This window comes from Pelodiscus sinensis, chromosome 3 (genome assembly GCF_052426305.1).
Source record: "Pelodiscus sinensis isolate ZL-2025 chromosome 3, ASM5242630v1, whole genome shotgun sequence".
NCBI classification, from domain to species: Eukaryota; Metazoa; Chordata; order Testudines; family Trionychidae; genus Pelodiscus; species Pelodiscus sinensis.
In genome coordinates this window covers 134529563-134553394 of record NC_143054.1, presented here as the reverse complement: position 1 = coordinate 134553394, position 23832 = coordinate 134529563, and the positions used below count along the sequence as shown (strand labels likewise).

The following is a 23832-nucleotide window of genomic DNA, read 5'->3' as shown; positions in this document are numbered from 1 at the left end:
ATTAATCATAGCATCAGGTACTTATTTTTAAATGACTTGAAAATTAAATTTGTTTCATTCAGTGCACTTCTCTTCCCCCCACCCCCATATAACAGATTTGGAATTAGGAATAAGTGATGGGTTCTTCCCCCAACTTAGTGAAGCACTTTCCTATTTAAAAATGTAAAACAAGAATTGTGTGAGATATACCTGTAATGGATACTCAGATGAACACCAAAGTCTTGACTGTATTCCAATTATTCCTGTTTCTGGTAGATTGTATTTAGATCCAAGTTTAAAAAACCGATTGGACTCTCTTTTGTAAACTGTCCCCATTATTAAAAATAAGATTCCATCATCAGTTAAAACAATATCAGTTACGTTATGACTTGAGTTAAAGTCCAAAACATGTGGCGGAGCTTTGATTTCTTTATAAGTTATGAATCCATCATTTGTATGAAAAGTTCCAGATTCTGACAACAAAAGTGCATTTGTAGGAATACATGCAGACCACACAATGTGGAGGTCACGACCAGCCGGGGAACAAAGGGAATTATCATATGCATTGTTAGGAAATGACTCTTCAGGCCTGGAAATGACAAAGGGACTATCTTGAACAAAGCAGTCCTGAAAAGCTATTTGCTTTCCATGGATATTAGTTATGATGTCATCTGACACTGCAGGTACATTAATTTTCCATACTCTGAAAATGGAAGAAATGACAGATAAATTAGCAAGAATTAAACTTAATATCAGTTTAAGAAAAATAATTCCCTGACAAATTTCAGAGTTTGTAGCAACTCTAAAACAATTTATTTCCCATTTCTTTTTAACAATTTCTCCTCAAAATACCACTCCCCAAAATTGTTTCCTGCTAGTCCTCAATTCCCACCAAAATTGAAATTAAAATAAAATGAGGGGAAAAAAATCTGCCTCCAGTGGGACTTTAACAGCAGCCAACCCTCTAAGGTTCAGTGTCTCAGTGAAAGCTAGGATCATACATCTCTGAATGATCTCACATAAGCGAGCAAGAAATGTGTTTGCTCTGGAGCTGAAAGCACAATGACTGGTTATGATATGACATCATGGATTACTGTGGCAATAGCAGATAGAGACATTATTATAGTCATTTTTATCACGAACAGTAAAAGCTGCATTACTTTCTAAAATGAGTTTCCTAACTTTTGGTCACACTGACATTAGTTTAGTAGATAAAAAAGGCAAGTTATTTAAATAAGGATATGAATTATTTGGTCACAAGTTACTTGGTTTAGTGTTTAGCTCAGGGGTAGGCAAAATATGGACCACTGGCTGGATCGGGCTTGCCAAGCCACCGGATCCGGCCTACAGCTCAGCAGGAGCGTCAGGCAAGGTACCTGCCCACTCCTGCAGGCCACTCAGAGTGGCTGAATGCAGGGGCCATGTGATGCCCAGAGCGCTGCTGCGAGCTGGTGGCAGAGGGGAGGCTTCATCTGCTGTTCCAACCCCAGCACAGTCTTGCAGCTCTGGCCAACTGGAGTTGCCTGTTTGCAGGGTAGGCAGCATGTGATGCCCCCTCTCCAGGCTTGTGGCATTCAGAGCAGAACATGGCCCCTGCAACCAGCAGCTCTGAGTGGCATGCGGGGGCATGGAAGACAGGGAGCCTGCCTGACGGACATGCTGGACTGCTGACTGGGAGCAGCCTAGGAAAGCGCCTCCTGGCCAGAGCCTGCCTCTGGCACCCCAGTCCCTTCCTCCCCAAACCCTCTGCCCCCTCTTCTATACCCCTGTCCCATGTAACTCAACCCCTGTATCCCCTCTTGCACCTTTACCTCATGTAACTCAAACTCCCCGCATCCATACCCCCTTGCAGACACTGCACTCAATCCACTAGCCCAGATCGCAACCCAAATCCCTGTCCATCCTCCTACACCACTGCTCTAGGTCACAACTGTCTCCCAGACCCTGCACTCCCCCTTCTACATTCCTCCCGCAGGTCAGAACTTCTATAAAAATAGATTTGTTTTAATAACATATGAGATAGATGGATAGGAGAAAAAACAGCCAAATTCTGTCTTTAGATATACACATGCAACTGCTATTGATTTCAACTGGGGTTGCCAGCTGTCAGTAAATTCACGGACATTCTCTTAAAAAAGAAAAGAAAAGCTACATTTGTACTCAAGGGCAATGTGTAGGGCAGGGGTGGGCAATAATTTTTGATGGGGGGACCACTCCAAGATTTTGGAAAGTGGTCAAGGGCTGCACTCCTCCATGATATTAATGGATGAGGTACAGGGTCTGGGATGGAGGTTGGGTGCAGAAGGGAGCTTGGGGGAAGGGAGAGAATTTGGGTGAAGGAGGCAGTTGTGACCTGGGGCACTGGACTGGAGTACAGGGGGTTGGATTGTGACCTAGAGCAGAGAATTGGGGTACAGGAGGGGGTGCAGGGGATTGAGGTGCAGGGGTCTGGGTTGTGAGCTAGGGCAGGAGGTGACTGTGATCTGGGGCAGGGGACTGGGTGCTAGATCTGGGAGGGGCTATGGGTGCAGGAGGGGGGCAGAGGATTAAGGTATGTGGAGTAGGGTGCAGGAATGGAGGGGCAGGGGGTTGAGGGAGGGAAGGACAGGAGTACCCGAGGCAGGCTTTGGCCAGGAGACTTACCAGCATGCAGCACAGGACTTTCCTGAAGCAGCCTCCCTGCCTGCCATGTCCCTACACAGGCTGCAGCCATGTGCTCTGTGAATAACCAGAAGCCCTGGAGGGGAAGGGGCTTCTTGGCTGCCTGTTATTGAAACAGGCAGTTCCCATTGGCCAGTTTCTGGCCAAAAACTGGCCAAACTGGATTGTGCTGGGGGTGGGAGTAGCTCCTAAAACCTACGCCCTCCCCTCCAGGCTCACAGATTTGAAAGTGAAACCACCCGGCAGCCGTGTTTCTGAGCAGCATGCGGGTGGGGCAAGGCAAGCAGGGAGCCTGCCTGGAGATCCCTGTTGCATCTGTGGGCCAGATCTGGTGGCTTGGCAGGCCGGATTCGGCCCGTAGGCTGTATTTTGCTCCAGGCCTGGTGTAGGGGTTGTATGAAGAATCACAGGCACCCCCCGAGGCAAGAAGGGCTGGCTAGCAGCCGACAGGAGACTAGTCCCAAGCCTCACCCCACCCTTGCCCCACCTCTTTCCCTAGTGGAAATGGCCCAGGAGACTAGCGAAGCCCAGAGGGCCATTGTCAGGAGCCCGCGCTGCCTATCCCCGCCGCACTCTCTGGCTGCATCAGGATGGGAAAAGTGGAAGAGATGAGGCAGAATAGTGGGGACAGGGACCACAGCAAGGAAAGTGGAAGAGATGGGGCAGAGACAGGGGAGTGGTGGGACTTAGGGCGGAGGGTGGCATGTGACTGGTTGCGGGGGGGTGGCATGTGACTGGTGTCCCCCCTGGAGCGTCCCTCATTAATTGCCTTTCATTGGACCTATTCATAAAATCTATAAAAATGTTTTAGATATCAGTAATAAACCACTAAGCTTTGCAGTGGAGCTTTGCAGAATCCCTTGGGAAGGCCCCAGAGGCAGCTATTCTCAGGTTAGGGGCAGGAGCAGAGAGGGGCATTCTCCTGGCAGAGTTTTCCTCTGGCTTGTTGCTGCCTGGTAGGGGCTGTTCTTTTCTGACTCTGGCTTTGAACTCTTCTTCTGTGTCACTAGGGTCAGCACAGTAGCAACTTTTGGTGGGCCCTTGTATGCAGCACACATCCTTGATTAGGGTTGCCAGATGATTTCAGAAAAAAGAACCAACCAACCAAACAAAAAACACACCTGGAAAAAATTAGTTGAGCAAAAAAAATAAAAAGAAAAAAAAAGTGGCTCCTTTAAAAACCACATGGCAAGGCTTTTTGGCCCTAACAGGCGCCTGGCTGGACAGCTCTAGGCTAGGGTTGCCAGGGTAAGCACTAGGGTTGCCAGGCTGCCTCTGTATTGAGCCGGACAGCCTGGGATTTTCGCCTCCTGGCCAGGAAAAAAAAAATCAGAAAAAACCGGACATTTTAGGTGTCCGGTATTTTCTGAATTTTTTACCAGACAGGAGGTGAAAATAATGGATTGTCCAGTTCAGTACCGGACACCTGGCAATCCTACTCTTGACAGGGTCCCAGCAGCAAGAGACGGAGAAGGAACAGAGCACAGCAGGCCAGAAGCAGCATCCTTCACAGTCCCCGCCATTAAGTCACAATAGGGTGGTCACTGGGAGTGGCACCCGGTCTCAGCCAGGCAAGTGGTTCCTAAGTGTCCTCTCCCAGATTGGGAGGAAGGCCCAGAGTGGGGACGGTTTGGGCTGGGGCTAGGGACTGTAATAGCAATAGAACTGTGTTTGTATGCAATGGCTATTGTTCACTTTTGTACTTTTGAGCCATCATTTACAAAAGGATTTACCCAATTTGCCAAAAATGCCTCTATTCCTTTGGTTAAGTAAGTGCAAATATTACCGTCTTCGGGGTATTCTGAAATTTTATTATGAATCCAAATGCAACAATTGCAGATTTCCTGTAGGGTGAATATTAGGGAAAGCCTTTTTCTGATGACAAATTTCTTAGATACAATTATGTGTTGCTATATTGCCACCTAGCGATGAAATGAATTAGATCCAATTGAAAAAAAGTGTCTGACAAAGATGACACAACTAGGTCAAATTCAGTCTGTAATCGAAATGTAACAGTGCTGTAAAGTAAACAGCGTTAGTTATTTGTTGAATGTAAACATGTTAAAAAAAGACAGTAAGATGCAAATTAGTGTAATTTATATTAAAACGGTATTGAGAGTGTGTAAAGCAACTGCAAATTAAATGCCAAAGGGACAGCATTCCTATTAACTTCAATGAGCATTTGCGCAGGGCAGAATGTTGTTATCACAGTGTCACATTGATGGAGAACACACTTGATTTGCACATCCACTGAATAAAATAATCAGTGCAAGTTATTCTCCTTCACCATGTGTATGTATTTTCTGATTAGCTCAAGGTATAAAGTATACTATCATTTACATCCCTGCCGAATTTGGCCTTTAGTATTTCTGTTATATATTACATAGTTTTGTAAATATTATAGCATAAGAAATTAAATATTTTGGTGCAAACAATGAAGAAAATAGAGAAATAGACAATGGGAGATTTAGGGTTAAAATTAATATTCCTACTGACAAAAAAATAAATATAAAAAGAAATACTGCAAAGAGGCTTCACTGAGGATTCAACATACTGCTACTACACAGAGGGGGAATAGAAGGACATAGGGGATAACCAAGCAGTGTCCCTAAAGTATTCTTAACAGTCAGCTATACATGGACATATGAATTACTATTATCTGGATGTTCTCATCCACTAGAAATTTTCTATAATGTCACATGTCCTTCGGAGAATCTTTACATTACTTTTACAGGGAGATTCAGGAACGAGAAAAGATGTTGACCTACTCACCACACAGTTTTAATCTGGATGAGAGGGAATGGTTCAAAATGCTATTTAAAAAACCTGAAGATCAGCCAAGAAGGAAAGAAATATAACTTGGAGGAGAGAAAAGGAAGGAATATCTGATTGGAACACTTATTTTTAAGAAGGTGGTGAGTTGAGCAGAGCACTACGGATAGCCTCTCTTTCTCTGTTATTTATTTGTACCCTGGACCTCTTACTCCACTCATCTGAAGAAGTGGGTTGTGCCCTTGAAAGCTCATAATACCATCTACATTTTTTGTCAGTCTCTAAGGTGCTGCAAGACAATTTGTAGTTTTTTTAAGGTTTTACAGATAGGCTGTTAAGTTCCAAGGAACTGACATGAATTGGGGGAAAGAAAACTGACCTTGATAATGCTAACTACCTATAAGCTTGATAATTAAGCTTCTCAGCACATTATAAGTGAAGCTTTTTGCAGTTTTAGGCCTGTCTCTTGCAATACACTGGCCAATGATGTTCATGTATGTTTAATCATACACTTGGGTAGTAGTGAAGTATAGGATTGAGGCCATGGTCTACATAAGAACAAATAGATGTTCTGTTTTTTACTGTTTCTTCACTCTTTCTAAAATAATAAGCAGCTTCTTATTTAAATGGAATCATAATTTAGATGTAACTGCTAAGGTGAAGGGGAGCAAGGGCTGACTGACCATGCTGGGAAATGACAGGCTCTGAGTCTTCCCTCACTCAAAGAAGGAAGTGTATACAGGTCATATTGCTATTCACACACAAAAGCTACCTACCATTAGAAAAGGAAGTCAAGGAGGGGCCACAGTTTCTAGCAATGATGTGTCACAATAGCATTGTCAGTTTTCACATTTTGGGGAGCTGGGCACAAGTTACACAGTCACTAAAAGAGGTGCCATATTGTGTAGGCATCTGTCAGCTTCCTTCTCCAGGCAAGGCATATCAGTGATTACTAAAAATTTGGACAAAAGGAATTTAAAGTCTTTTCTCAGTTGAGTTCTTTGTCACCAAGTCACCAAAGTACTTTGCACCGAGCAAGGACGTCATTAGGGTCTCTATATAATTCACTGCAGAAGGACAGTTTCTCCCCCAGTCTGACACTGAAAGGAAAATTTCCAACAGATTCCCAGGATCCAAAAAAGACTCGGAGGTGACTGCCCTTTGCAAATTCTCAATCTCTTCCATACTGAGAAGTGATAGAAATGTAGCTGTGTTAGTCTGGTGTAGCTGAAACAAAATACAGGACTATGTAGCACTTTAAAGACTAACAAGATGGTTTATTAGATGATGAGCTTTCGTGGGCCAGACCCACTTCCTCAGATCAAAGTACTCTTCTCAGTAGTGAGAAGAGTACTAAACCAGGGGTGGAGAACCTGGCTTGCCTGGATCCTGCCCCCAAGGCTTGGAGCTCCCCTCCAGCTTTGGGGAGCCTGCACTGGCACTCCATGCTCCACCACCCCTGCTATCTGACCAGAGGGCTGGAGCAAAATCTGCTTGCCTGGGGGTCAGCAGCCCCTGACTCAAAAAAGGTTCCCCACCCCAGTGCTAGATGAAGGACACTCCATTCCCTGGAAGTTCTGTTATTTTCAACATGTTTTTTTTCTGCTGGTATGTTCAATATAGCTGTTCGTTATTGCCATACTAGTTGGTGTCATTATAATAAACTTTCAGTATCTTTTTCTTCAGTATATATTAACAAAAACAGGCCAAAATGACTTAGTTATACATTCAACTAAGCTAAGCGTTGCATAAGATGCTTACATTCTAATATCCACATAGCCATAATCTGTGCAATCATATGGGTGTGTGAAAAATAATTTTAAATAGAATTCTGTTCACAAAAAAATTAAATGAAATACAGTACCCCAAAACTGGAAATGCAGTAGCAAAGTATATGGTATTTCTAAAATAGGTCTGAACAACAGGTTCCTGTCCCAAATTCCAAAACTGCTTGCTAAGTGTCTTAGAATACTGTTTAAATAAAATAAAGATTGTTAGTTATATTTTGAGGTCAATATAGTCTACGCTGTACATAAGAAATTTTAGGAATAAAATATCCTTGAAATAACATTCTAAACTCGCAGATAAGGGCACATTATTCACATATTTAATCCACACTAGAATACAATTTATTTGGAGCCAAAAGTAACTTTCTTTGTAATATTTACTAAAGTATATATAGCAGGGAATTTAAAAAACCACAGAAATCTAACAACTATTTATGGAAAATGTATGTTCTTCTCCAAGTTTCAGTACTTCAACTAATAAGATAATTTTAATTCTAGGAACTCTGGGGAAAATCAATACATGGTAATATTAAAGAAATTCTAAAAGATGCCAAAGGGAAGCAATACAGCATGACAATTTATAATAATTCCTTTGTCACGAATGCACACCCTACGGTAAGGCATGATGCCAAAGGCTAAATATCGTCAATCACCCCACAATGTATCAGGAATGCATAATCTGAAACGGTTTATTGCATATAAACTCTATAAGCTCATCTATGTAGGAAGAATTTTGTGTCACATGTATTCCCAATGGGTGCAAGAATCATTTGCTCATATCAGCTTGTGGGATGAAAGCCATAAAGTAACTACTTAAATTTTTAAGTCCAGTTCTAATTCTAAATGCAGTTTTTAAAATGACATAATGGGTTTACTGCTTATTATGTCTTGTTACTGCCATCTATAATGATTGTTAAAACAAAAAGTAAAATGAGATTTTTTTTCCTGAGTGTCAGTCATGCACATTTACTCAAGAATCTGAAAGTTGGATCTTTCCTTCTCACATACCACCACCAGGCGCAAAAAGGCTATAAGCTAAATTCTGATTCTCCTTATCACAAGTGTACTGAGAACAGAATTTAGTTCTGCCACTGGAATTTAGCTAACAAATCTGTTTTAAATGCTGAGATAGAAATAAAACCACCTCACTCTCCAATAATAGTGTGTTGCCTCTGTAGTATTAACTTCAACACAAAGTACCAAAAACTTATTTTTGTCCCTACGTTAAGCTGCAATAACTATGGGTGCACATAGGCAGCATTTCTGATTAAGAAGACAGTGCCATTTTTCATTAGTAGACCTGCACTTTCAATACCATATTTTTAAGAGAAAACATAAAACTATTTTAACATACTAGTGGAGGAGATATTGCAGTGTGATTCAGTTCAGAGGGATCTGCGTTTTCTGGATCGTACACCCATAAGGTTAACTCCTAGCAAATAAAAAAGGGAAATAATAATATTTTGTTAATATGCTGTAGCTGTGGTCCAATTTCTTTAGATGACTAGATGCACACTGCAATGTAGTAACAATACCATATAAGGAGCATTAACTTGGACAGTGTAAAAATTAAGTCTTGAGCTGATCTTTCTCAGACAAAAGCAAAGCTCCCATTGACTTCATGGGTAATGGAGACTGAGCAGATCCACATCCACATCCTCATGGAAAGGGAGTTACTTCCTTTTTCTATCTGTCCCTCAGCAGTACTTCACATACCATAGTCCCTCTTATTTGACTAGGGCCATGCTACTTTTCAATCCCTCTGCACTATGGAGAAGGATTAGAATTGGGCATTTAACTCTAAAAAGAAAGAACAAATACATCTTTAAGCAGGGAGATATTAAATGTATCTGTTTTTTCTGCCTCCATGATTGTTAGAGGTCTTCAAGCTGTTTGTCCTTGGATTTTCCCCTCAAAGACATAACCATTTCTGATCAACTATGTGGCCCATATCAGTCAGCCAGAGAGGAACTCAATCCTTTGCTGGGTCCCCGCCCCAGTCTGAACATCCATATTGCAATTAAAAGCCCAGTAGCCTGAGCCATAGAATCTTGGCATCTGCCCCTATCTAGAGGGGTAAGTTTGGGTAACTGTAGCAACATTTTCAGAGGTGGCTAAGCACAATATCCCTCATTCCAAGGATATGAGTAGGCTTCCACTACTCTGGAGTCCAACTAAGCTGTGTCTGTTTGGCAGTCTCTACATACAACAATGACCTGAATTTTCTCCATTATAAACCATGATGAATGTTCTTTTAGTTTCCACATTTTCCCCACCAAACACAGTCTCTCTCATAGAAAAAAAAAGATAAATGATTAAATATGTAATTTATTTGGCAAATTTTGTGAAATAACTATAGTTAACAGACTGAATGATAGGCCATGATATTTTATGGTATATTAAAATTTTTACACAGACTCACTAAAAAAACCCTTGTTTAGGCATGAAATACACATTTCGTAAAGCTCCAGAAAACACAAATATAAGAAGGAGAAATAATAAATAACTGACCTTTCCTTCTGAATAAATTTGTATCAAATCACTATTTTAGAGAAGTAAGAAATGACTTTCAAGTTGAGGTTAGTTAAAACATGACAAAAAAAATAGAAATGAAAAATAAAAATTTACCTGGCTATCATTTTGTGAGGATGGAACTGAGCTATAAAAAATAAAATAAAACCGTAACTTTTAAATATAACAAATAACCACTGCTTTGTAAAAGAAAAGAAAGGTTACTTACCGTATAATAGTTTCAGTTCTTTGAGATGCTCTGTACACGTTGATCCCTCTCTTAGCACACATGTACCCCGCATGTAGGAATTTGGAAAGTTTTAAGCAGCAGTGTCCATTTGGCCTGCACTAGTGCCACCATGGAAGCCCTTGTGCACTTCCCTCCCCAAGCACAAAAAGGGCAGATCATCCCCAGATGCCATTGAGTTCCTTCACTCCACAGAATCCCAGTTTGAGACTCAGAGCTGCAGAGATGGAAGGTGGTTCATGGAATCTACATGTCTAGAATATCTTGAAGAACTACAGTAATGTTAAAGCAAGTACTTTTTTTCTTTGAGGATTTGTACCTGTGGATCCCACTTTGGTGATTAGCTAGAAGGTAACTCCTTTAGGAGGTGGGATTTATTTATCGAAACAAATTTTGTAGCACTACTTGACCAAACTGAGCATCTAATCTGGAAGCCGAGACCAAGATGTAATGGTTGGTGAAAATGTGGACAGAACTTACTGTAGCCACTCTGTAAGTTACAACTATAGAGGCTCTGGTAAAGCATGCTGCTGAAGCTGCTTGAGCTCTGGAAGAAAATGTCTTAACTGTAGGGTACGTCTAGACTACATGCCTCTGTCGCCAGAGGCATGTAGATTAGGCTACCCGACATAGTAAAATGAAGCAGCGATTTAAATAATCGCCGCTTCATTTAAATTTACATGGCTGCTGTGCTGAGCCGACAAACAGCTGATCAGCTGTTTGTCAGCTCAGCGCGATAGTCTGGACGCGCGGGTGTCGACATCAAAGGTATTTGTCGACCACCCAGGTAAACCTCATCCCACGCCGGTCTTTGTTAAGCCCCCTGCGGAGAATGTCGAATTTTAGCATGAATGACAGTTCAGAGGATTCCCTTTCAAGTGCAGATTTGAAAGTCTTCTGGAGTAGGATGCAGGTAATTAGGTCGTTGAGACAGTGTCCTTTCTGGTTGAAATGGCAAGAAACTGTTTTTTCTTTGTGATCCTGTCTAATATCTGTTTTGTGGGCATTGATGCTTTGGCGAAGTGTCTGAGACGTTTGTCCAATGTACATAGCAGACGGACACTTTCAGCACATGATAGCATAAATTATATTTCTGGATGCGCAGGAATATGTGTTCTTGATCTTATAACTCACTTGGTTAGGCCCAATAATGGTATCAGGAGAGAAGGAACTGAGAGACAGTTAATGGGGTATGCTGGTTGAACACTCACAATGCCATAAGATAGCACCATACATGCACCACCACCCAGGGTACTGCTGCTTTAAATCTATGACTATAAGTAAAGGGCACCAAAACACCTACAGTGGAGCACCACAGGGACACTCCTTGAAGAAGAAAGTAAATTTGTCAGGCTTCATAGGAATTAGTGTTACATGACAGCAAACCCTTTGCCAGAGGGCATTTAGGGGCTGTTAGGGTCACACGTACTAAGTAGAAAATAGAAGTACCAAATTTAGCATGAAGGTTATTATTAGTTATCATGCCAGAACTGACACACAGGGCTGATACTAGTCTCTTCCATCCTTCTGTTATGTACTGCTGCCTCCATCTGCTCCTTGTTGTTGAGATTGATTGTTTTGCCCTCCCTGCTAAGGGTGTTCCGAAGGTTTCTCTTGTGAGCCCATGTTTCCACACATCAGTTGGCAGTTTAACAGCTTCACGTGTGAATCTTTGTGTTGGCATCCAGAGTACATCTCCCAAATATGTCCAGCACTTCTTTCTAATTCTAATGGAGATGAGGTTATATTTCAGTGGGGAGGGGCAACCTAAACCTGAGAAGGAGCCAGAATTTATCAATGCACATTGCTAAAGAGCAACAGTTCTGTGTCACCAGCCCCGATCATCTCCCCACCACCACTCTCAGCACATCCTGCCCACTGGCAGCCCCACCGGTCAGCGCCTCCTTCTCCTTTTCCTCCTGTCCACTGTGATCAGCTCTTTCTCAGTGGGAGACACTGGAGGGGGAAGCATGCGTGTGACAGGCTGAGTGGAGAGGGAGGGAAGTGGCAGGATCCTAGGGGGAAAGGGTGGAAGGGGACAGCACCTAGAGTTGAGCTGTGGGTTGAACAGTGAGCACCCTCCGGCCCAGTGGAAAGTTGGCACTTGTAGCTCCAGCCCCGGATTTGGTACCTTATACAAGAAGTCGCATATTAACTTCTGAAAAGCCACATGTGGCTCTGGAGCCACAGGTTGGCCACCCCTGTTATATTTAGTTATCAACTTTTAGCTAATAAGAATCAATCCTTCTTTAGGAAAATAACTAAAATATACAAATGCAAAAAGTTAAACATTTATTATTTAAATCAAAGTTTCCTGCTTGCTAATGTAATTATTATTAAAATAGGCGATATAAGTTATTTGGATTTAAATCAATCCAAGCTGCGTGGCACTCATAACCAAAGAGCATAAGAGGATAAGAGGAGTAGAAAAAAACGTATATCCTTTGGATGGAACTCGATATCTGCAGACCTCTCTCTTAAATATTGCAGATATCTGTGCAACCCATAGATTTTTAGGCCAATCCAAAATACCTTTATTTATTGACCTCACAACTCTGAAGGAATGTGTACACTGCAAAGTTAATTCAAAATAACAGTCGTTATTTCGAATTAACTTTAATAGCGTCTATACATGTAAACCGCTATTTTGAATTTAATTCGAAATAGTGGAACACTTAATTTGAATTTGGTAAACCTCATTCTACAAGGAGTAATGCCAAATTCAAAATAGCTAATTTGAAATAAGTGTTGTGTAGACACTTAATTCGAATTAGCTGGCCTCCAGCCCTTCCCAGGTTCCCCCTGGTGGCCACTCTGGGCCAAACCAGGAAAACTCCTCTCCTTTCCCCCAGCCTTGAGGCCCTTAAAGGGGTAGTCTCTGGCCAGACGGCACTTGCCAGAGCCAGCCCTGCCAACAGTCTCTGCCCCTGACCCAGTGGCCCCACCATGAGCCGGATAGCCAGTGCCAGCCAGCCGTCCCCCGCCCAGTCCCCCAGCACCCACCCAGCCAGGGGTCGTAGACGCTGTGCTCCCTCCTGGACTAGTGAGAAGATCATGGACCTCACTGAGGTTTGGGGGCAGGCCCCCAATGTCCATGATCTCCGCACTAGACGGAGGAACACAGCCATCTATGGCCGCATAGCTGCAACCATAGCCCAGAAAGGCCACAGGCGCACCCAGGAGCAGGTGCGCCTGAAAATTAAAGGGCTGCAGCAGGGGTTCGCCAGGGCCACTTGGGGCAGCTCCTCAGCAGGGGCAGACACCTGCCCCTATTTTGACGCCCTGGACCGCATTCTGGGGGACGGTGAGGTCCGTGCCACCCCGGGGGGGCAGCTAGACAGGACCGGAGGGCCCTGACCAGGGCGAGGAGGAGCCGTCGCCACACCAGCAGGTCCCCGTGGCAGTCCCAGGAGAGAGGAGTCAGCAGGATTGTCCGGGGAGGCCACACCATGTAAGTGCCGTCACTGTCCCCTTCCTGCGGGGGGAGAGAGGGAGAGGGGGAGCAGCGGGAACAGGAAGAACAGGAGTTCTGGAGGGAGCTGCTTGCCCAGGGTCGTGCCATCTGCACCCATCTGCAGACCCTGGTGCAGAGAGTGCTGCCTCGTGCTGCTCCAGCGCCTGCTGCCCCCCCCCCAGCTACCGTTCCTCCTCCTACTTCTTCTCCCCCTCCCACCTCTCCCTCTTCAACCTCCTCCTCAATTTCCACACCCCCCACCTCAACCTCCACACCCTCCTCTCCATCCCCCCGGGGAATAACGAGGCCCCCGCACCTGCCGTGCTGGGAGACATGTGGCCCAATGAGACCCCCACCCCTGAGCGCTGAGCTTCCCCTCCCTCTTCCTCCCCTGCTTCCCTCTTCCAGCTCCCTCCTCCCAGTTTTCCCCCTACCCTCTTCCATCTCCCTCCTCCCATCTCCTTTCCCCAGTCTCCCCAGAGGTTCATCGCCCCCCCCCCACCATTTTGTTAAATAAACAGAGTTTCTATTTTTGAAAAAAAAGTGTATTTTATTTGACATCAGGAAGGGGAGCTAGGGAGGGGTAAGTGGAAGGATGTGAGGGAGGAATGGGAAACGAGCCCCCGGTGGGGAGGACTGGGGTGGCTCTGAGGGCTCCTCGGAGTGGACACTCTCCCGCAGGGCCTCTTGGATCCTGACAGCCCCTCCAATGGACTCTCCGGATGGCAGCCTGCAACAAGTGCAGCCGAGCTGATGGCAATGACCCCACGAGACACACCGGCATGCCCAGGGGGAGCTCTGGCTCCATGTAGCCACGTGCTGTGGTGTCCCGAGTGTGGGCACGCAGGGCACTCCAAGATAGGACTGCTTTGCTGTCCCTCATCGAGGTAGACAAACAAGCAGGAAACCCTGAGAACTGTCTGTCCGGGGTGGGTGGGTGGGGGGGTGGTAGGGTCCCTTTAAGCATGGAGCTCAGTTAGCCTCAGGCAGCAGCCCCACATACTAAGTCCTAACCTGATGCCCTGCCGGCACTGGTTCCGGCCAGCCTTAACTTCGGTTCAGGGTCCACTCAGTGTGGATGCGGTATTTCAAAATAGCAAAATGCTATTTCGAAATAGTTTTTGTGTATAGATGCGTTATTTTGAATTAGCTTAATTCAAATTAACTATTTTGAATTAAGTTAACTCGAATTAACGCTGTAGTGTAGCTATAACCTGTGGTACTGACTGAAAAATATAAAAAAATGTGTAAGATTTCCTTCAGTTAGCTAAAGAGGAATCTCAAGCATCATTGCCTTCCTCTTTAGGAAGTTTCAGAATGCTCTGAAGTCATCCACTGTCAATGGGGTAGAAGGAATAACTGGTCTCTTGTTCTGGTCTGGTGCTCCTGTACCTCCATTAAAGTTGCTTTCCCCCTTCACTCTTTCACGATGAGTGAAGGGATGTTCATGGGCCACTTCACTTTGAATGGTCCTTTGAAATATATATTAAACTGTTCATGCCAAACAATCTGTTCCATCTTGTATTTAATTGTTGATACTCTGAATAGGATTCCTAGACCCGAAGAAGAGCTCTATAAAAGCTCAAAAGCTTTTCTCTGTCACAGAGGTGAAAGTGGGCCAGTGAGGGACAGTATGACATACTGGTCAGAATCTTTTACAGATACCAGCCCCCCCACACAGCCAACATTAAAGCATTACCACAGAGGCACTTTAATGTTGCAGAGTGGGGCGGCTGTCCCACTCTGGCATGGAAGGGGTTAAAGCAGGCTGAAGGGAACCCGCACAGAGCCCTATCCAATGAGGAAAGGGATCTTAGAAGAAGCCAATCAGAGGGCGGCTTGCCAGGGCAACCCTGGTTATAAGGAACTGCTCAGCAGAACAGTGGGCAGTTGGGGCTTGACCAGGGAAGGTGCAGGTCTGGCTCCCAAGAGGAAGCACCTTAGCAAGAACAGTTCTGGGCAGGCTCAGAGGAGCGGGAGAGAGGCTCCAGCCTGCAGGCCTCGATACAGAGGTCAGGAGGGTGCAAGGCTCACAGGGGAAGGAGCCCAGGGAACAAGAGGCAGTTAAAGGAGAATGAAGGAAGGCAGAACAAAGCTGCCACCAGAGGATACCAGAATAGTGAGCTGGCTAGGGCCCCCCCCTTTCCTCCTTTACACTACACCTTGCCACCAAGGATGGTGGCTGATACAGACTACAGCTTGCCTTTGAGATGAGGGGCTAGATGCTGGCTGCAGTTGGCCACCGTGGATCATGCAAGACTGAGGACTGTTGATACCTCTGGAAGAGGGCGAGGGACTGTGTAGTGGCAGTGTCCTGAAGAGGAGGCAATGATACTGGGGGTAACGTGGGTCCAGAATAGAGCATGGAGAATGTACAGAGCGATGGTGGGAGAGACACCGGCCAGAAGGGGGTGTCTTGCTGAAGCTTGAGCTAATTCTCAGATTGACCAGCAGGAGGCGCTGTGGCAGTGAGTGTGCCCCTTTTGCACTCCCCCTCTTGGAGGCCCTGCAGACAGGGTCTCACAGAGCTGCTGGGGCAGCGACATTAAAGCTGGACCCTACCAGCAAAGCCACTGATTAGGAGAGGGGCAGTGATTTTTAAAACAGCATCCATCAGGACCCCTGGGATTTTAAATTGTTGCTGGAGCCCTGCAGCTCCTGGCTTCCGTTGCTACATCCCTGGGGCTCCCGGCTGCCACAGTATCAGCAGCCATGAAGGGCTGGCTGAGAGTCCGTTGCCAGTCCCACCCCTTCTGCCAAAGGCCTACCACTTCTGGGGTTAGGCCCAGACCCCCTCCCCGTTAAGTACATTGGTGTTTGTCACACCAGTGAGTCCTCCCTTTTATTTTCACTCCTGCTCTCTCACCCACAAAAGTTTGTCCAACAAAAGATAATTACCTCACCCAACTTGTCTCTCTGCTATCCTGGGATCAACACAGCTACAACTACACCGTATAGCCCTGGATCTTTGACTTTTGTCCATTTTAAAAAAGATTTGCAAACAACCCCGCTTTCCAGGAATGTAAGCTCCCCTCCATGCCCCGTCCCCAGGGCAGGACTTGCCTTCACGAACACCACTACTACACCAATGAGAGAGTGTCTCCTATTGGCATAGTTCAAAGTTCTCTCATTGGCATGATGCATCCCATATGAGAAGTTAAGTTGGTATAACTATGTTGCTCAGGGGTGTGGATTTTTCATAACCCAACTGACCTAGCTATACCAATATAGGTTTAATGTAGTCCTAGCTCAGTGGTAATACTGCCTCTCAACAGTAAGCAAGTTTTAAAACCTGGGGATTTTGTGTCAGTCACAGGACTGATAGTCCCAGTACTGAGATGACTTCTTAGGAATATGCCTACTATGGGGGCAGAGGTGTTCTTAACCTGGGTTAACTAGCCTGCATTCGCTAAACTGCGTTAAAATAGCAGTGAAGACACAGCAACTCTGCTTTTTACTCTGATTAGCACCTTGAGTTAAAAACTATAGAGGAGCCTGGGGTTAGCTGGTTAAGTTCAACCGAAGTCTAAAGTTGAGTTACTATTCTTCACTACTATTTTAACCTGAGGTGGCTAATATGGGTTAGCAAATTCATTTTTGGTATGTCTACACTACAGTGTTATTTCAAAATATCTTACTTTTAAATTGTTATTTCGAAATAATGCATCTACACAGAAAGGGTCTGTCTAAACTACATGGCTCCGTCGAGGGAGCCATGTAAAATAGTTTACTCGGCATAGTCAATGAAGCGGGGATTTAAATAATCCCCGCTTCATTAAAATAAAAATGGTCACCGCGCTGTGCCAACAATCAGCTGATCCGGGACAGCGCGGCAGTCTAGACGCGGCGCGGTCGACAAGAGAAGCCTTTGTCCACTGCTCTAGTTAGCTTCCCTTGTCGACCGCGCCACGTCTATACTGCCGCGCTGTGCCGGATCAGCTGATCGTCGGCACAGCACGGCGGCCATTTTTATTTTAATGAAGCGGGGATTATTTAAATCCCCGCTTCATTGACTATGCTGAGTAAACTATTTTACATGGCTCCCTCGACGGAGCCATGTGTCTAGGCGTACCAAAATGCATTTTGAAATAGCATTTTGCTATTTCGAAATAGCACGTCCACACTGAGTGGACTCTGAATCACCCCCTCCTCCCCCAGAAAGTCAGTTCTCAGGTTTCCCTGCTTGCTTGTCTACCTCGATAAGGGACAGCAAAGCATTTTGTCTCTGCATAATCTGGTTGCCCTCACTCGAGACACCACAGCACTCGGCAACATGGAGCGAGAGTTGCCCCTGGGCATTCTGGTGCTTCTCTTGGATGCATTGCTGCAAGCCTGGCTGCACTTTTTGCAGGCTGCCATCCGGGAGGTCCATCGGGGGGCTGTGAGTATCCAGGAGGCCTTGCAGGAGAGCTTCCACCTTGAGGAGCAATAAGAGCCTCCTTGGTCTGCCCCACTGGGGTCTTGTGCCTCATTCCTCCCTCATGTCCTTCCACTTACCCCTCCCTAACCCCCCTTCTTGATGTCAAATAAAATACATGTATTTTCATGAACACAAACTCTCTTTATTTAACAAAACTGGTGGGGGGAATGAAACTCTGGTGAGACTGGAGAAAGGAGGTGGGAGAGGGGAGAAGAGAGGGTGGGAGAGGGGAGGGGGAAACCTGGGAGGAGGGAGCTGAAAGGGGGAAGCAAGGGGAAGAAGTGGGAGGGGAAGCTCAGGGCTCAGGGTTGGGGGTCTCGGCGGACCAACTTGATTGCCATGCAAACCTGCTCCTGGGTTCACATGTGGCCTTTGGTGGCCAGGCTGGCAGCTATCCTACCATAGAAGGCCGTGTTCCTCCATCTAGTGCAGCGACCATAGATGCTGGGGACATCTCATAGAATCATAGAACTGGAAGAGACCTCAGAAGGTCATCAAATCCAGCCCCCTGCTCTAGGCAGGACCAATTCCAACTAAATCAACCCGGCCAGGGCTTTGTCAAGCCAAGACAAACACCTCTAGGGATGGAGACTCCACTACTTCCCTAGGTAACCCATTCCAGTGCTTCACCACCCTCCTAGTGAAATAGTTTTTCCTAATATCCAACCTGGACCTCTCCCATCACAACAAGACCATTGCTCCTTGTTCTACCATCTGTCACTACTGAGAACAGCCTCTCTCCATCCTCTTTGGAACCTCCCTTCAGGAAGTTAAAGGCTGCTATCAAATCCCCCCTCACTCTTTGCTTCTGCAGACTAAACAGACCCAAGTTCCTCAGCCTCTCCTCAAAAGTCATATGCTCCAGCCCCCTAATCATTTTGGTTGCCCTCCGCTGGACCCTCTCCAATGCGTCCACATCCTTTTTGTAGTGGGGGGTCCAGAACTGGACACAATACTCCAGTAGTGGCCTCACCAAAGCCGAATAAAGGGGAATAATGACATCTCTGGATCTGCTGGCAATGCTCCTCTTAATGCAACCTAATATGCCATTAGCCTTCTTGGCTACAAGGGCACACTGTTGACTCATATCCAGCTTCTCATCCACTGTAACCCCCAGGTCCTTTTCTGCAGAACTACTACTTAACCGGTTGGTCCCCAGCTTGTAACTATGCTTGGGATTCTTCCGTCCCAAGTGCAGGACTCTACACTTGTCCTTGTTGAACCTCATCAGATTTCTTGTGGCCCAATCTTCCAATTTGTCTAAGTCATTCTGGATCCTATCTCTGCCCTTAAGCATATCTACCTCTCCCCCCAGCTTAGTGTCATCTGCAAACTTGCTGAGGGTGCAATCCATCCCCTCATCCAGATCATTAATAAAGATATTGAACAAAACCGGTCCTAGAACCGAACCTTGGGGCACTCCACTAGAAACCGACCGCCATCCTGACATCGAGCCATTGATCACTACCCGCTGGGCCCGGCCTTCTAGCCATCTTTCTATCCATCTTACCGTCCATTTATCCAATCCACATTCCCTTAACTTGCTGGCAAGAATATTGTGGGAGACGGTATCAAAAGCCTTGCTAAAGTCAAGGTATATCACATCCACTGACTTCCCCATGTCCACCGAGCCAGTTACCTCATCATAGAAGCTAATCAGATTGGTCAGGCATGACTTGCCCTTTGTGAATCCATGCTGACTATTCCTAATCACTTTCCTCTCATCCAAGTACCTCAAAATGGATTCCTTAAGGATCCCTTCCATGATTTTTCCAGGAACCGAGGTAAGACTGACTGGCCTATAGTTCCCTGGATCATCCTTCTTCCCTTTTTTGAAGATGGGCACTATATTTGCCTTTTTCCAATCATCCGGGATTTCTCCCGATCTCCACGACTTTTCAAAGATAATAGCCAAAGGCTCCTCAATGACATTTGCCAACTCCCTCAGTACCCTCGGATGCACTAAGTCCGGACCATGGATTTATGTATGTTTAGCTTTTCTAAATAGTTCCTAACCTGTTCTTTACCCACCACGGGCTGTCCATCTTCATCCCATCTTGCGTCACTTAGCGCAGAAGTCCAGGAGCCGACCTTGTCCGTGAATACAGAGCCAAAGAAAGCATTGCATACTTCAGCTTTCCCCACATCATCTGTCACTAGGTTACCTCCTTCATCCATTAAGGACCGCACACCCTCTCTGTTCACCACCTTCTTGTTAACATGCCTGTAGAAACCTCTCTTGTTATCCTTCAAATCCTTAGCCAGTCACAATTCCATTTGTGCTTTCGCCTTCCTGATAACCCCCCGGCATTCTCGAGCTATACCTTTAAACTCCCCTCTGGTCATTTGTCCAAGTTTCCACTTTTTGTAAGCTTCCTTTTTGTGCTTAAGTTCACCAAGGATTTCCCCTGTAAGCCAATCCGGTCTCCTACCATGTTTGCCTCTCTTGCTACGCGTCGGGATGGTTTATTTCTGTGCCTTCAATAAGGCTTCTTTAAAATACTGCCAGCTGTCCTGGACTCCTTTCCCCTTCATGTTAACATCACAGGGGATTCTGCCCATCAGATCTCTGAGGGAGTCAAAATCTGCTTTTTTGAAGTCCAAGGTGTGTATTTTACTACTCTCCTTTCTTCCTTTGGCCAGGAACCTGAAATCTACCATCTCATGATCACTGCTTCCCAGGTTGTCACCCACCTCCACTTCCCCTATTAGTTCCTCCCTGTTTGTGAGCAGAAGGTCAAGCTGTGCACGGCCCCTGGTCGGATCCTTCAGCAATTGTGTCAAGAAGTTATCCCCAACATTCTCCAAAAACTTCCTGGATTGCCTGTGTACTGCCATATAGGTTTCCCAACAGATGTCAGGGTGATTAAAGTCCCCCACGAGAACCAGGGCCTGCGATCTGGAAGCTTCGCTCAGTTGTCCGAAGAAAGCCTTATCTACCTCATCCACCTGATTCTGTGGCCTGTAGCAGACACCAACCACAACATCACTGCTGTTGTTTGCTCCTTTAAACTTAACCCATAGACTTTCAACAGGTTTTTCTCCCTCTTTATACTAGAGTTCAGAGCAATCGTAGTGCTCTCTTACATATAGTGCAACTCCTCCTCCTTTTCTCCCCTGCCTGTTGTTCCTGAATCTCCCCCAAACCTGAATAAGGTCCGTGATCACTGCCCTGGACCAGGAAGGCATCCACCTTCTCCGGGCCCTGCAGGCTCCTGGGAGTTGGCAGACTGCTCTTGGGGAGCGGTGGAGGGCTGGCTGCCAGTGGCTTGCTGGCTCATGTATTGGGGCCACTGGGTTGGGGCAGTGACTGCTGGCTCTGGGCTGGCAGGCTTGGAGCTGGCACAGCCACTGTGGCCAGAGACTATGCCTTTAAGGGCTCCAGGGAGGGGGGAGGGAGAGGAGTGTTCTTGGTTGAGGCCGGAGTGGCCACCAGGGCACCCTGGGAAGGCTGGAGGCCCCCTATTTCTAAATAAGTGTCCTCACAGCACTTATTGTGAAATAGCTATTTTGAATTTGGTGTTATTCCTCGTAGAATGAGGCTTACCAAATTCAAAATAAGCCCTCCGCTATTTAGAATTTATTTCGAAAGAGCGGTTTGGCTGTGTAGACACTAGGAAAGTTATTTCGAAATAAGGGCTGTTATTTCAAAATAACTTTGCTGTGTAGATATACCCTTTAAGAATAAGCCTTTTTTGAGAAAAGAAAAGCCATATTGGGTCAGACCAAAGGTCAATCTAGCCCCGTATCCTCTTTTCTGACAGTGGCCATTGCCAGGTGCCCTAGAGGAAATGAACAGAACAGGCAATCATCACATGATCCATACCTGTCATCCATTCCCAGCTTCTGACAATCCTGAAACAGATTTACTGGAACACGTCAGCCTGCATGAACTACTTAAATAATGCAAAGCCTGAATTAACTACCACTTTTTTTTTTTTTAAACAGAAAGCCCTTATCTGGCCCATACTTTTTAACTTAACTGAGCAATATAAACTGTTATTGGCCATTTGTTATTTGTTATTGGCCATCAAATCACTAGATAAATCACAAAAGATAGCCAAATACAATTAAATTATACATCTTCAAATATATACACATGATTGAAGGTCTGAAATGAAATTACGTACCTGCGCTCTGGACTTTTCAACACATACCACAAAAAGCAATTCAAATGTTCAGAGATAAACAAAAAGCGTTCTTTATCCTCTCTTGTCTAAATCAGGAGAAAAATATGCTCCATATTTGTATATCATCTACCTGACACCATCTTTAAGCTTTGATCACACTAACATTTATATATGTATGTATCTTTACGTACACAAATAGTCCTACTGAATTAAGTGAAATTAATCAGGTGTGTGTTCAGAGGAGTAGGGCCCTAAAGGCCACAGGTGAAATCCTAACCAAATTGAAGTCAATGGCAATACTGATAAATATATATAAACACTTTCGTATTTCATGTTTGCTAATGTATTGTTTGTTACAACTTAATGTTACAACTTAATGCAACTTTCAAAAATGAAAGAAAAATGCAGGGACAGTTCAGTCACTACAGTGTCTTATCTATTCCCTTTTTATTTCCTCTTACAACTCTCTTCTTAGGACTAAACAATAAAAAATGAACCAGATTTGATGGCATCGAAGAAGCATGAATAGTATCTCCAATTCACCGAAGGTATAAAAACAGTAGAACTGCTCTACTTGGGAGTCATCCCAGACATTTTTTCACCAAACCAAACTGAGGAGATCCTGATGGGGGGAGTGGAGGGGGGATGCCTTGTGCATTGATGAACTCCCACAGAAATGGAGAGCTACTGTTATTTTCTAAAGGGTCTTTATTCTTTTTTGCTTTATCTGTTAAGTAAAAGAGCAATGCTTAGAGTCCTGTGCAAAATGTCTGTGTGTTACATACTTCACAACTACTCATTGTCTCATGAGATAATTAAACTATAACGGAAAATAGTCTCACACCTTCACTGGGATTCTGGGAGAGGGTGTGTTTAGTAGGGTATTTTGAAGATTAGCACGGACTTCTGGGGCTTAAGGGATAGCAGATTGAGTGTTAAGTGTCCAAGAAATGAGCCAGAGAGATTAATAGAGAAGATAGTGCAGCAGTTTGCTGAAACTCACAGGAGGTTAGAACAGGTGGCTAACCAAAGGACTAGATTCTGCTCACAGCACTATGGTGTTTGGCCAGATCTCTGGCACCCTCTAAAGAACATTTCATTGGTAGAGATATATTTCAGTTAATCTGATTAACTGTCAAAAGTCCATATGCATTCACTCGCCTGTATGTATGGACTTGATGTGGGGGGAGGTCCTACAAATGAGTGATCTAAGATTACCATATTGGGGAGACTTGCTAATCATTGATCATATGCCTCTTTTGGATCTTATAAAATATTTCCTGGATGACATTCCAATTATTTACTGGACTTTCTGTAAATTCTGCATCTTCCAAATGGTTGCTCGTATGCATTCACCATAAATGTGTGAGCTTGGGACTTTCTAAAATAGCATAGTCATAGATTCCAAAGTCAGAAGGGACCACTGTGACTAGTTAGTCTGAATTCCTGTATGCCACAGACCATAAAACTTCCCCAAAACAAATTACTAGAGCATATATTTTAGAAAAACATCCTATCAAGATTTAAAAATTGACAATGTTTGATAATCTACAGCAACCCTTGGTAAATTGTTCCTATGTTTGTTTGCTGTCACCATTTAAAGCTAGACAAACAAGGCATAACTTTTACTTCCAGCCATTTTATACCTTTCTTTGTTAGATTGAAGGGCCTATTATCAAATATTTGTCACTTATGTGGTAGGGGGTAGACTAATCTATTCCCTTAACCTTCTCTTTCTAAGATAAATAATTTAGAGTCAAAGAGCTCATCACCATAATCATTCTCCTGGCTCCTATCTGACTTCTTTCCAATTTATCAGCATTCTTCTTGAATTGTGGATTCCAGAACTGGACACAATATTCCAGCAGCTG

At 44.8% G+C, this 23832-nt stretch overlaps 1 protein-coding gene across 1 annotated transcript in view; it reads right to left on the bottom strand.

Annotated features, from left to right (window-relative positions):
- The window catches only part of CATSPERE (catsper channel auxiliary subunit epsilon), a 98302-nt gene that overhangs the window by 50511 nt on the left and 23959 nt on the right, over nucleotides 1–23832 (bottom strand). The window contains exons 5-9 of the mRNA XM_075924873.2: nucleotides 21962–22047; nucleotides 9828–9858; nucleotides 8554–8631; nucleotides 7277–7383; nucleotides 190–682 (exon numbers count right to left, since the gene is read on the bottom strand). Of these exons, the coding sequence (XP_075780988.2) occupies nucleotides 190–682; nucleotides 7277–7383; nucleotides 8554–8631; nucleotides 9828–9858; nucleotides 21962–22047 (795 nt within the window). The remainder of the gene's footprint in view (nucleotides 1–189; nucleotides 683–7276; nucleotides 7384–8553; nucleotides 8632–9827; nucleotides 9859–21961; nucleotides 22048–23832) is intronic.